General features: G+C 53.9%; 1 protein-coding gene across 1 annotated transcript in view; it reads right to left on the reverse strand.

The window, feature by feature from the left end:
- The window catches only part of vav2 (vav 2 guanine nucleotide exchange factor), a 204361-nt gene extending 189973 nt beyond the window's left edge, over positions 1 to 14388 (reverse strand). The window contains exon 1 of the mRNA XM_041194013.1: positions 14000 to 14388. Coding sequence (XP_041049947.1) covers positions 14000 to 14203 — 204 coding nt within the window. The 5' untranslated portion in view covers positions 14204 to 14388. The remainder of the gene's footprint in view (positions 1 to 13999) is intronic.
- Between the last annotated feature and the right edge of the window lie 342 nt (positions 14389 to 14730).

Genomic DNA, 14730 nt, shown 5'->3' on the forward strand with positions numbered 1-14730 from the left:
TGTCAATGCGGCACTCCCTCAGTACCGACCCTCTGTCAATGCGGCACTCCCTCAGTACCGACCCTCTGTCAATGCGGCACTCCCTCAGTACCGACCCTCTGTCAATGCGGCACTCCCTCAGTACCGACCCTCTGTCAATGCGGCACTCCCTCAGTACCGACCCTCTGTCAATGCGGCACTCCCTCAGTACCGACCCTCTGTCAATGCGGCACTCCCTCAGTACCGACCCTCTGTCAATGCGGCACTCCCTCAGTACCGACCCTCTGTCAATGCGGCACTCCCTCAGTACCGACCCTCTGTCAATGCGGCACTCCCTCAGTACCGACCCTCTGTCAATGCGGCACTCCCTCAGTACCGACCCTCTGTCAATGCGGCACTCCCTCAGTACCGACCCTCTGTCAATGCGGCACTCCCTCAGTACCGACCCTCTGTCAATGCGGCACTCCCTCAGTACCGACCCTCTGTCAATGCGGCACTCCCTCAGTACCGACCCTCTGTCAATGCGGCACTCCCTCAGTACCGACCCTCTGTCAATGCGGCACTCCCTCAGTACCGACCCTCTGTCAATGCGGCACTCCCTCAGTACCGACCCTCTGTCAATGCGGCACTCCCTCAGTACCGACCCTCTGTCAATGCGGCACTCCCTCAGTACCGACCCTCTGTCAATGCGGCACTCCCTCAGTACCGACCCTCTGTCAATGCGGCACTCCCTCAGTACCGACCCTCTGTCAATGCGGCACTCCCTCAGTACCGACCCTCTGTCAATGCGGCACTCCCTCAGTACCGACCCTCTGTCAATGCGGCACTCCCTCAGTACCGACCCTCTGTCAATGCGGCACTCCCTCAGTACCGACCCTCTGTCAATGCGGCACTCCCTCAGTACCGACCCTCTGTCAATGCGGCACTCCCTCAGTACCGACCCTCTGTCAATGCGGCACTCCCTCAGTACCGACCCTCTGTCAATGCGGCACTCCCTCAGTACCGACCCTCTGAAATGCGGCACTCCCTCAGTACCGACCCTCTGAAATGCGGCACTCCCTCAGTACCGACCCTCTGAAATGCGGCACTCCCTCAGTACCGACCCTCTGAAATGCGGCACTCCCTCAGTACCGACCCTCTGAAATGCGGCACTCCCTCAGTACCGACCCTCTGAAATGCGGCACTCCCTCAGTACCGACCCTCTGAAATGCGGCCCTCCCTCAGTACCGACCCTCTGAAATGCGGCCCTCCCTCAGTACCGACCCTCTGAAATGCGGCCCTCCCTCAGTACCGACCCTCTGAAATGCGGCCCTCCCTCAGTACCGACCCTCTGAAATGCGGCCCTCCCTCAGTACCGACCCTCTGAAATGCGGCCCTCCCTCAGTACCGACCCTCTGAAATGCGGCCCTCCCTCAGTACCGACCCTCTGAAATGCGGCCCTCCCTCAGTACCGACCCTCTGAAATGCGGCCCTCCCTCAGTACCGACCCTCTGAAATGCGGCCCTCCCTCAGTACCGACCCTCTGAAATGCGGCCCTCCCTCAGTACCGACCCTCTGAAATGCGGCCCTCCCTCAGTACCGACCCTCTGAAATGCGGCCCTCCCTCAGTACCGACCCTCTGAAATGCGGCCCTCCCTCAGTACCGACCCTCTGAAATGCGGCCCTCCCTCAGTACCGACCCTCTGAAATGCGGCCCTCCCTCAGTACCGACCCTCTGAAATGCGGCCCTCCCTCAGTACCGACCCTCTGAAATGCGGCCCTCCCTCAGTACCGACCCTCTGAAATGCGGCCCTCCCTCAGTACCGACCCTCTGAAATGCGGCCCTCCCTCAGTACCGACCCTCTGAAATGCGGCCCTCCCTCAGTACCGACCCTCTGAAATGCGGCCCTCCCTCAGTACCGACCCTCTGAAATGCGGCCCTCCCTCAGTACCGACCCTCTGAAATGCGGCCCTCCCTCAGTACCGACCCTCTGAAATGCGGCCCTCCCTCAGTACCGACCCTCTGAAATGCGGCCCTCCCTCAGTACCGACCCTCTGAAATGCGGCCCTCCCTCAGTACCGACCCTCTGAAATGCGGCCCTCCCTCAGTACCGACCCTCTGAAATGCGGCCCTCCCTCAGTACCGACCCTCTGAAATGCGGCCCTCCCTCAGTACCGACCCTCTGAAATGCGGCCCTCCCTCAGTACCGACCCTCTGAAATGCGGCCCTCCCTCAGTACCGACCCTCTGAAATGCGGCCCTCCCTCAGTACCGACCCTCTGAAATGCGGCCCTCCCTCAGTACCGACCCTCTGAAATGCGGCCCTCCCTCAGTACCGACCCTCTGAAATGCGGCCCTCCCTCAGTACCGACCCTCTGAAATGCGGCCCTCCCTCAGTACCGACCCTCTGAAATGCGGCCCTCCCTCAGTACCGACCCTCTGAAATGCGGCCCTCCCTCAGTACCGACCCTCTGAAATGCGGCCCTCCCTCAGTACCGACCCTCTGAAATGCGGCCCTCCCTCAGTACCGACCCTCTGAAATGCGGCCCTCCCTCAGTACCGACCCTCTGAAATGCGGCCCTCCCTCAGTACCGACCCTCTGAAATGCGGCCCTCCCTCAGTACCGACCCTCTGAAACGCGGCCCTCCCTCAGTACCGACCCTCTGAAACGCGGCCCTCCCTCAGTACCGACCCTCTGAAACGCGGCCCTCCCTCAGTACCGACCCTCTGAAACGCGGCCCTCCCTCAGTACCGACCCTCTGAAACGCGGCCCTCCCTCAGTACCGACCCTCTGAAACGCGGCGCTCCCTCAGTACCGACCCTCTGAAACGCGGCGCTCCCTCAGTACCGACCCTCTGAAACGCGGCACTCCCTCAGTACCGACCCTCTGAAACGCGGCACTCCCTCAGTACCGACCCTCTGAAACGCGGCACTCCCTCAGTACCGACCCTCTGAAACGCGGCACTCCCTCAGTACCGACCCTCTGTCAATGCGGCACTCCCTCAGTACCGACCCTCTGAAGTGCGGCACTCCCTCAGTACCGACCCTCCGACAGTGCGGCACTCCCTCAGTACCGACCCTCTGACAGTGCGGCACTCCCTCAGTACCGACCCTCTGAAGTGCGGCACTCCCTCAGTACCGACCCTCTGAAGTGCGGCACTCCCTCAGTACCGACCCTCCGACAGTGCTGCACTCCCTCAGTACCGACCCTCCGACAGTGCGGCACTCCCTCAGTACCGACCCTCCCACAGTGCGGCACTCCCTCAGTCCCGACCCTCCCACAGTGCGGCACTCCCTCAGTCCCGACCCTCCCACAGTGCGGCACTCCCTCAGTCCCGACCCTCCCACAGTGCGGCACTCCCTCAGTCCCGACCCTCCCACAGTGCGGCACTCCCTCAGTCCCGACCCTCCCACAGTGCGGCACTCCCTCAGTACCGACCCTCTGAAACGCGGCCCTCCCTCAGTACCGACCCTCTGAAACGCGGCCCTCCCTCAGTACCGACCCTCTGAAACGCGGCGCTCCCTCAGTACCGACCCTCTGAAACGCGGCGCTCCCTCAGTACCGACCCTCTGAAACGCGGCGCTCCCTCAGTACCGACCCTCTGAAACGCGGCGCTCCCTCAGTACCGACCCTCTGAAACGCGGCACTCCCTCAGTACCGACCCTCTGAAACGCGGCACTCCCTCAGTACCGACCCTCTGAAACGCGGCACTCCCTCAGTACCGACCCTCTGAAACGCGGCACTCCCTCAGTACCGACCCTCTGTCAATGCGGCACTCCCTCAGTACCGACCCTCTGAAGTGCGGCACTCCCTCAGTACCGACCCTCTGAAGTGCGGCACTCCCTCAGTACCGACCCTCTGAAGTGCGGCACTCCCTCAGTACCGACCCTCTGAAGTGCGGCACTCCCTCAGTACCGACCCTCTGAAGTGCGGCACTCCCTCAGTACCGACCCTCTGAAGTGCGGCACTCCCTCAGTACCGACCCTCTGAAGTGCGGCACTCCCTCAGTACCGACCCTCTGAAGTGCGGCACTCCCTCAGTACCGACCCTCTGAAGTGCGGCACTCCCTCAGTACCGACCCTCTGAAGTGCGGCACTCCCTCAGTACCGACCCTCTGAAGTGCGGCACTCCCTCAGTACCGACCCTCTGAAGTGCGGCACTCCCTCAGTACCGACCCTCTGAAGTGCGGCACTCCCTCAGTACCGACCCTCTGAAGTGCGGCACTCCCTCAGTACCGACCCTCTGAAGTGCGGCACTCCCTCAGTACCGACCCTCTGAAGTGCGGCACTCCCTCAGCACCGACCCTCTGAAGTGCGGCACTCCCTCAGCACCGACCCTCTGAAGTGCGGCACTCCCTCAGCACCGACCCTCTGAAGTGCGGCACTCCCTCAGCACCGACCCTCTGAAGTGCGGCACTCCCTCAGCACCGACCCTCTGAAGTGCGGCACTCCCTCAGTACCGACCCTCCCACAGTGCGGCACTCCCTCAGTACCGACCCTCTGAAGTGCGGCACTCCCTCAGTACCGACCCTCTGAAGTGCGGCACTCCCTCAGTACCGACCCTCTGAAGTGCGGCACTCCCTCAGTACCGACCCTCCGACAGTGCGGCACTCCCTCAGTACCGACCCTCCGACAGTGCGGCACTCCCTCAGTACCGACCCTCCCACAGTGCGGCACTCCCTCAGTACCGACCCTCCCACAGTGCGGCACTCCCTCAGTACCGACCCTCCCACAGTGCGGCACTCCCTCAGTACCGACCCTCCGACAGTGCGGCACTCTCTCAGTACCGACCCTCCCACAGTGCGGCACTCTCTCAGTACCGACCCTCCGACAGTGCGGCACTCCCTCAGTACCGACCCTCCCACAGTGCGGCACTCCCTCAGTACCGACCCTCCGACAGTGCGGCACTCCCGCAGTACCGACCCTCCGACAGTGCGGCACTCCCTCAGTACCGACCCTCCGACAGTGCTGCACTCCCTCAGTACCGACCCTCCGACAGTGCTGCACTCCCTCAGTACCGACCCTCCGACAGTGCGGCACTCCCTCAGTACCGACCCTCCCACAGTGCGGCACTCCCTCAGTCCCGACCCTCCCACAGTGCGGCACTCCCTCAGTCCCGACCCTCCCACAGTGCGGCACTCCCTCAGTACCGACCCTCCCACAGTGCGGCACTCCCTCAGTACCGACCCTCCCACAGTGCGGCACTCCCTCAGTACCGACCCTCCGACAGTGCGGCACTCCCTCAGTACCGACCCTCCCACAGTGCGGCACTCCCTCAGTACCGACCCTCCCACAGTGCGGCACTCCCTCAGTACCGACCCTCCCACAGTGCGGCACTCCCTCAGTACCGACCCTCCCACAGTGCGGCACTCCCTCAGTACCGACCCTCCCACAGTGCGGCACTCCCTCAGTACCGACCCTCCGACAGTGCGGCACTCCCTCAGTACCGACCCTCCGACAGTGCGGCACTCCCTCAGTACCGACCCTCCGACAGTGCGGCACTCCCTCAGTACCGACCCTCCGACAGTGCGGCACTCCCTCAGTACTAGCATTGGGAGTGTTGCACATGGTTATTGGGCAAACAAGCAACCAAAATTGATATGTGAGAGTATTTAGCAGTTACAGACCCTGCGGGTACAGGTCCCTTCGTTGCCGTCATCGTGTCTGCTGTGTTTCTTTTATTCAGTAACCAGTCATGTTAAAGGTTAATTCCCAGAGTTCAGTACCTTGAGCACTGCTGCCTGTGACTTTCTCCTACACCAGATGGTTCACTGTGACTGAGGCAGCTGCAGAGAGGTCAGTGAATTTCAGTTTTAATGTGTTTGCTTATTTTGCATAGTGGACCCCTAGGCAGATACTGCCTGGGTGTCAGCTTTTTCAGAATCTGTCATCATCTAACTGCACGCTTTCTCAAAATAGATTCCTCACAACCACTGCCCAAGCAGATCTCTACATTTCTCAGAAACAAAAATCTGTGCTTTGATCCAATAACTCTCCCCCAAAAACACACAAAAAGGAATCCTCAAACCCAAACACAACATTCGCAACACCCTCCTTGTCTCAGCGTGTCGCCTAGGGCTTGACCTTTCCCTGGTTGTCTCTCATGTCAGGGGCTGATCAGCCACTGAAAGCCATCCTTTCGATCTGGGCCAGCTTGTGTCATTGATCCAAATTCACTCTCTATGCTCGAGGGCAGCAATAAATTCTGATTACCCCTCCACTGTTGGGGGCTCAATTAGAGGGCACATTGCCTCCACTGGGTTTTGAGATGTGCAGCATGATGGCTCACTGAATAAAGGCACTGCCTGTGTAGCACCAATCCAAACACCAGAGCTTCCATGCCCAGCTCATGCTGCATTTGTTGATCTCAGAGAGTGTGGGGACAGTAGAATCAGCCTCAGCCTGAGTCACGAGGGGAAAAAAGATCAGTTTTCCCCCCACTGATGTGGTGTGACAACCCAGAATGGTGGAATGGTTGTCAACATTCGCCACCTAGACTCACACAAAGACTAGGCACTTGGGTCAGGAACATGGTTCATGACAAGGATTCCCAGTGAACATTAGCAGCTGTGTAGGAGGAAGGAAGAGGTGGGGAATTGAGGGGATATTAGAAGGCAAGCATCTGAAGTGGGATCAGGAGTTAGGGAGAAGGGAACAATCCTTTTAAAAACTAGGAAATAATCTACAATATTTTTCCTTCTTAACCCAGGAACTTGCACGTACCCAGGACTGATACAACATTTATCAAGCAGTGTGTTACATATCCTGCATTCCATTTTAACGCACCTCATTAACCCAGCTACTGCATATTTCATCATATTTTAAGAATAAATTATGCAGCAATTTTACTTTCCAATGCAAGAGCTCTCAGTGTCCCCCTCACTAAAAAATTACAAGCTAACCTCAGGTACCCTGGTGGCTCAGTCAGCACATGGGCTGGTGCTGAGCACCACAACACAGCAAAATCCAAGTCTGCAGCCCAGTTTGTGGGTGAGTTCGCAGATGTCAACCAGCTTACCAGTTAGAGCTGTCTCTAACCTCAGTGCCCGCAGAGCAAAGCAGAACAGAAGGGGCTTACGCTGCCGCTCCTGATCATTATCGAGTGCCTCGGCTGGGACAGCAAACAAGCAAAAGTGAGTGGTGCATTAAATCACAGAATCACAAAGCACAGAAAGAATCGGTTTTCTCCAAACTTTCAGTCGGTGCATTCCAGGTCATCATTACTCACTAGTAAAAAGAAACTGCCATCTTAACCTCAGACTTTTTTCCCCAATTACTTTAATTTGGCACTCAGGTTACCGACTACCAGACAATGGAGATGGTTTCTCTTTATTTACTTCATCAAAAGCCCTCATCATTCTGAACGCCTCTCCCCTTATCCTTCCATGCTTTCACAAAGCAAACCGAACTTCTCCATACACACCACCAAACTAAAGTCCCACAACATGGGTACCATTCTAGAAATCTCATGCCCACCCTCTCAAAGCGGGGGGGCAGTGAGTGGGGGGGGGGGGGGGGGGGGGGGAGATGAAACTTGGGAAAGTTGGGAGTTGACAGACAATGTACCTGACAGGACATTGTGGGTAATTACTGGCCCAAGGGTGTCACCAGGAAGCATCCACGCCACAATCTACAGGACAGGGAAAGCAAGCCTGAAACGAGGAAAAATATCCAGGACCTGGTTCAGTAAATGCGGAATTTTGTTCAGTGCTGGAAGATGGGTGCCACTGGACCAGGAAAAAACACATCAAACCAACACTAAAAACAAAGATGCTGAAATACTCAGCAGGCCAGACACAGGAGGGAAAGAGTTCATATTTCAGATTGATAGCCCTTTCGAATGTAAGGTCATCGACCTGAAACAATAACTCTGCTCCTTTCCACAGACGTGGCCTGACCTGCTCAGCGTTTCCAGCATCTGTTGCTTTTATCTCAGATTTCCAGAATCCGCAGTATTTTGATTCTGTGTTAGGTTAAACAAACAGCCAGGAATAAACAAAACAAAACTAACAGAAAATCCTAGAAATCAGAGATTTTGGGAAATATATATTTTCACATTCATAATTACACTGTCCCCACCAGTACTCTACCCCAGTGTTATACAGTGACAGACCTGCCCCCACCAGTACTGTATCCCAGTGTTATACAGCGACAGACCTGTCCCCACCAGTACTGTACCCCAGTGTTATATAGCGACAGACCTGTCCCCACCAGTACTGTACCCCAGTGTTATACAGTGACAGACCTGTCCCCATCAGTATTATGCCCCAGTATTATACTGTGACAGACCAGTCCCCACCAGTGCTGCAGTCGTGTTATATATTGACAGACCTGTCCCCACCAATACTGTACCCCAGTGTGATACAGTGACAGACCGGTCCCAACCAGTATTGTACCCGAGTGTTTACACAATTAGACCTGTCTCCACCAGTAACGTACCCCAGAGTTATACAGTGACAGATGAGTCCCCACTAGTACTGTGCATCAGTTATACTGTGACAGACCTGTCCCCATCAGTATTGTACCCCAATGTTATACAGTGAGTGGGCAAATGCATGGAAGATGCAGTATAATGTGGATAAATGTGAGGTTATCCGCTTTAGTAGCAAAAACAGGAAGTCAGATTAATATCTGAATGGCTATAAATTGAGACAGGGGAACGTGCAATGAGACCTGGGTGTCCTCGCACACCAGTCACTGAAGGTGAGCGTGCAGGTGCAGCAGGCGGTAAAGAAGGCAAATGGTATGTTGGCCTTCATAGCGAGAGGATTCGAGTACAGGAGCAGGGATGTCTTGCTGAAATTATACAGGGCCTTGGTGATGCCACACATGGAATAGTGAGCGCAGTTTTGGTCTCCTTATCTGAGGAAGGATGTTCTTGCTATGGAGGAAGTGCAACGAAAGTTTATCAGATTGATTCATATGGCGGGACTGACATATGAAGAGAGATTGAGTCGGTTATATTCGCTGGAGTTGAGAAGAATGAGGAGGGATCTCATATAAACCTATAAAATTCTAACAGGACTAGACAGGGTAAGTGCCAGGAAGCATGTTCCTGATGGTGGGGGAGTCCAGAGCCAGGGGTCACAGTCTGAAGATACGGAGTAGACCATTTAGGACTGAGATGAGGAGAAATTTCTTCACCCAGAGAGTGGTGAGCCCGTGGAATTCACTACCACAGAAAGTAGTTGAGGCCAAAACAATGTATGTTTTCAAGAAAGAGTTAGATATAGCTCTTAGGGCTAAAGAGAGTAAAGGATATGGGGAGAAAGCAAGAGCAGGCTATTGAGTTGGATGATCAGCCATGATCATGATGAATGGCGGAGCAGGCTCGAAGGGCCGAATGGCCTATACCTGCTCCTATTTTCTATGTTTCTATGTGACAGGCCTGTCCCCACCAGTCCTGTACCCCAGTGTTATACCGTGACTGGCCTGTTCCCACCAGTACTCTACCCCAGTGATATACAGTGACAGACCTGTCCCCACCAGTACTGTACCCCAGTGTTATACAGTGACAGACCTGTCCCCACCAGTACTGTACCCCAGCGTTATACAGTGACAGACCTGTCCCCACCAGTACTGTACCCCACTGTTATACAGTGATAGACCAGTCCCCACCAGTCCTGTACCCTAGTGTTATACAGTCACAGACCTGTCCCCACCAGTCCTGTATCCTAGTGTTATAGTCACAGACCAGTTCCCACCAGTCCTGTATCCGAGTGTTATACAGTGACAGACCAGTCTCCACCTGTACTGTACCCCAATGTTATACAGTGACAGGCCTATCTCCACCTGTACTGTACCTCAGTGTGCACAGTGACCCCGCCAGGTTGTTTCCTCGAGCTATAAGTGTAATGATTTCTCAATCCCTTGAGTTCAGTGTGGCCCCATAGAGATGCGAGTTTGACATGTATAGGTCATAACGAAAGCAATAATGGCCACAGATGTTGGTTTAAAAATTCAACAACTTTGAGGTACATTTTCAATCTGATAATGGCCAAGCTGCTCAAAGGGATTATAACAGATCTTTACAGAAGGTTAACATTAATTATTAATCTAACAGTTACAGCAGATAAGTTATTAAAGAATTTGCAGGCAATTTAGACAGGAACTATTTTTTTCACAAATCAAACAGCTTATTAGGTAAAGCTTTTCCTGATATGAGCAATAATTTGCTCTGCAGTGTCCTTAAAGGTACACATACCTCAGAACTCAGCACAACAGGCCATTCATGGTCCCTGTGTAAAGGTCGCCTGTGACCTCCAAATGAACCCCGAGTCTTGTGACCACCCATCCTGTGTAACATCGTGATCCACATCTCCTAGTCCTCATTTCAAACTTATGTGTCTGCACATCTAAGATGATATTCCTGTGATAAAATCAAGACCTGTGCTGGATTAGCTGATTAAAGGCAGTATAGATCAGGGTGAGAGAAGCAGCCTTTGTGGCCTTGGGCTGGGGAGGAATCACCACAATTACCAACCACTCAACAGCCCTGCTGGAGTTTGAGTGGAGTGAGGGGGAGTTGTAAACTATATCAGTGCAGGGTTTGGCACAACTGTGAAGCCTCCACTGTGGAGTATGCACTGACACATCAGTCCAGAGAAATACATGGAGGCTGGTCACGGGAGTGAGTGCCTGGCTGGCTAGAGGAAGCCACTGTATCACAACACAGGGGTGGAAGGAAAGATAGAGGGAAGAAGCAGTCCCAATGTGTAGTGACTAAATAACTGGAGATCTTTGATCAGCACTCTCTCATCAAAGAGCGCAGCTTCTAACCTTAGACCCAGCCTTCACTGTTTCAGATACAGCTGTTCCTCAGCTCACCTGCAAATTAACAGCAGTGGTCAAAGGAACACCCATAATACCTGGGTACCTGAGCACAGGGGCAGCATCAGTGGAAACTGGCAGTCAGTGTCTCCTCAACTCTCAATGCCAACTTAAAAATGACCCTCACTGTCAGCAGGCCAGGTTTAACCTTCCCATCTCCAGCCTGCATTGATCAGCGTTTCCCAGAGTGCCACTTACAAGCTCAACTTTAGGTTCCTCACTCCCAGTCTCACAACATCATCATTCCTAATGGACAGCCAGCAGCCCATTCTGACACTGTTCATGTCCCAGGATTCTGCTACTGTCATGGGCAAAATTTAATCAGACGGGCAACATAGTCCTGAACGAACAAGACAAGAAAATGCTGAACTGGCCAACTGCAGAAAACACTGAGAAAATCAAATTAATGCCACCCCCAGATTTACAGTGACAAACCTGTCCCCATCAGTACTGTACCCCATTGTTATACAGTGACAGAGTTGTCCCCACCAGTGCGCACCCCAGTGTTATACAGTGACAGATTAGTCCCCACCAGTCCTGTACCCGTGTTATACAGTGACAGAGCCATCCCCAACTGTACTGTACTTGTGTTATACAGTGAAAGACCTGTCCCCAACTGTACTGTACCCATGTTATACAGTGACAGACCTATCCCCATCAGAACTGTACCCCAGTGTTCTACAGTGAAAGGCCTGTCCCCATCAGTACTGTACCCCAGTGTTATACAGTGATAGAGCCGTCCCCACCAGTGTGCATCCCAGTGCCCAGTGTTATACAGTGACAGATTAGTGCCCACCAGTCCTGTACCCCAGCGTTGTACAGTGAAAGATCTGTCCCCACCAGTACTGTACCCCAATGTTATAGTGTGACAGACCCGTCCCCACAGAACTGTGCCCCAGTGTTATATAGAGACAGACCTGTCCCCACCAGTGCTGTGCCCTAGTGTTATACAGTGAAAGATCTATCCCCACTAGTACAATGCCCCAATGTTATATAATGACAGATTCATCCCCAGTACTGTAGCCCAGTATTATACAGCGACAGAGCCGTCCCCATCAGTACTGTAGCCCAGTGTTATACAGTGAAAGATCTGTCCCCAACAGTACTGTACCCCAGTGTTATAGTGACAGAACCATCCTCACCAGCCCTGTACCCCAGTGTTCTGCAGTGAAAGACCTGTCCCCCATCAGTACTGTACCCCAGTATTATACAATGAAAGACCTGTCCCCATCAGTACTGTACCCCAGTGTTATACAGTGACAGACCTGTCCCCATCAATACTGTACCCCAGTGTTATACAGTGGCAAACCTGTCCCCACCAGTGCTGTAGCTCCATGTTATACACTTCCGCTTGATAAACCAACATCTTGACATTCATTGAGGAAGATCAAAATTCTTCAGAAAGGATTAGAGTCCAGATCTTAACCCGAATGGTTTACCAGTCACAAATTCTCTCAATCTCTCTGTCATATTCACCAGTTAACTGCCCTTTGAACTGAGGACAAACAAAGATTGAACTTCATCTGTCATGACACATCTCACTCAGTCACGGTTCGTCTCATGCTGCCAGATGTTGTAATGTTACTGAGCAACTTTCCCAGGCAGTGCATCGTTACTGAATTGAGAGGCGATCTGCCACAGGACCCTGATTTTGAGAGGTCAGAGGTGATGAAACTACGCCCAACAAATCCTCAGAGCAATCCGACATCAAACCAGCAAACCAATCCCCTTCGCTCTAGTCAACAACAGGTTTTACATCTGACACAAGGTGAAACAATCTCTCGTGGTCAGGTACCAAGGACAATCACTGGGAAACTGGTGGAATGCCCCATTCCAGAGGGCGCTCTACTAACAGACCACCCGTTCAACAGCATCCTCATTACAGTGCCCCCTAACAGACCACCCGTTCAACAGCATCCCCATTACAGAGTGCCCCCCAATAGACCGCCCATTCAACAGCATCCCCTTACAGAGTGCCCCCTAACCGACCACCCATTCAACAACATCCCCATTACAGTGCCCCTTAACCGACAACCCATTCAACAGCATCCCCATTACAGTGCCCCCTAACAGACCACCCATTCAACAGCATCCCCATTACAAAGTGTCCCTTAACCGACCACCCATTCGACAGCATCTCCATTACAGAGTACCCCTTAACCGACTACCCATTCGACAGCATCCCCATTACAGAGTGCCCCTTAACCGACCACCCTTCAACAGCATCCCCATTACAGAGTGCCCCTTAACCGACCACCCATTCAACAGCATCCCCATTAGAGTGTCTCCTAACAGACCGCCCATTTAACAGCATCCCTATTACAGAGTGCCCCCTAACAGACCACCCATTCAACAGCATCCCCATTACAGAGTGTCCCCTAACAGACCACCCATTTAGCAGCATCCCTATTACAGAGTGCCCCCTAACAGACCACCCATTCAACAGCATCCCCATTACAGAGTGTCCCCTAACAGACCACCCATTCAACAGCATCCCCATTACAGAATGACACCTTGCTGTAGAGTGCAGCTCCCATTACAAACAAGCCTATTAACAATAGCAATTATTGAAATGCCTTCTCCCAGTTTCAACCACTAAGTAGCCAATTAACAGGCAAAGGAATGAAGATTAAATTCTGGCACTTGACATTACTGTGCAATATAAAGCACTTAGCTAAAAAACTGATCCCTTTCAGCCATGCATTGATGCATCAAAATTTAATCAATCGATGCTGAGAATCAATGGATAATTCACATTGCCACAAGAGGCACCGACTGACCCAGGATCAGAGACCAAGTCACTGATGCAGAGACCTGAACTGAGACAGTGATCAAAGGCATCACATACCCAAATTCTGCATCTCAAAGTTTCCTGAATCTCTTTCAGGGTTGACACTGGGTTAGTTGGCCATTTTCCTTGTGATAGGTTCCAGCCTTGCTAAGTGATTCTTGCTCCAGAGTCACACAGAGTCCCGTCTGAAATCCCATCAACTGCTGAAGAGATGAGCTCGGGGTCACTGCTGTTTGCTGCCCTGAGCCTCCTCTTTCAACTCAGGCTCTGCTCCCCAGAGACCAATCTCCATTCCCACCCATACCCCACCACCCCCGCGCCCCCCCACCCCACAGACACACACACACACACACACACACTCGCGCTGCCTCCAAACTATGTACACTGCCCTTACCTCTCACTCCCCTGCGTCACTCTTACCTGTGACATCTGAGGTCTGAAGTTGATGTCCTTGAGTTCAATTGATCCTGGGCTCAGGTTGTGCAGGAGTTGGCACAGGAGGACTCCATCCCTCAGAGCTTGTGCTAAGTCAAAGACCTGAGCTGCTGGCCACACTACGCGGTGATTTGGGGGCAACACCTTGGAGTCGATGAGCCAGCGTCCACACTGCCTCCACTCTTCCATTCTGAAGTTGGGGGGTGGGGTAAGGAGCAATAGGGAGAATGGGGTGAAGGAGGGCCCAGGAGTGAGTGTAGACCCAAGGGACAAATGTGGGCACAGGGAGCAATGATGGGTACAGGAGTTGGGGAGGGTGCAGGGGCTGAGGGTGGGTACCAAGGGCTGAGGGTGGGTGCAGGGGCTGAGGGTGGGTACCAAGGGCTGAGGGTGGGTGCAGGGTCTGAGGGTGGGTGCAGGGGCTGAGGGTAGGTGCTAAGGGCTGAGGGTGCGTGCAGGGGGGAGGGTGGGTACTAAGGGCTGAGGGTGGATGCAGGGGCTGAGGGTGGATGCAGGGGCTGAGGGTGGGTACTAAGGGCTGAGGGTGGGTACTAAGGGCTGAGGGTGGGTGCAGGGGCTGAGGGTAGGTGCTAAGGGCTGAGGGTAGGTGCTAAGGGCTGAGGGTGGGTGCAGGAGCTGAGGGTAGATGCTAAGGGCTGAGGGTGCGTGCAGGGGCTGAGTCGGGGGTTGGGTGGGTGAAGTGAGAGGCGAGTCCG

Source organism: Carcharodon carcharias, chromosome 8, assembly GCF_017639515.1.
Source record: "Carcharodon carcharias isolate sCarCar2 chromosome 8, sCarCar2.pri, whole genome shotgun sequence".
In the NCBI taxonomy this organism is placed as follows: Eukaryota; Metazoa; Chordata; class Chondrichthyes; order Lamniformes; family Lamnidae; genus Carcharodon; species Carcharodon carcharias.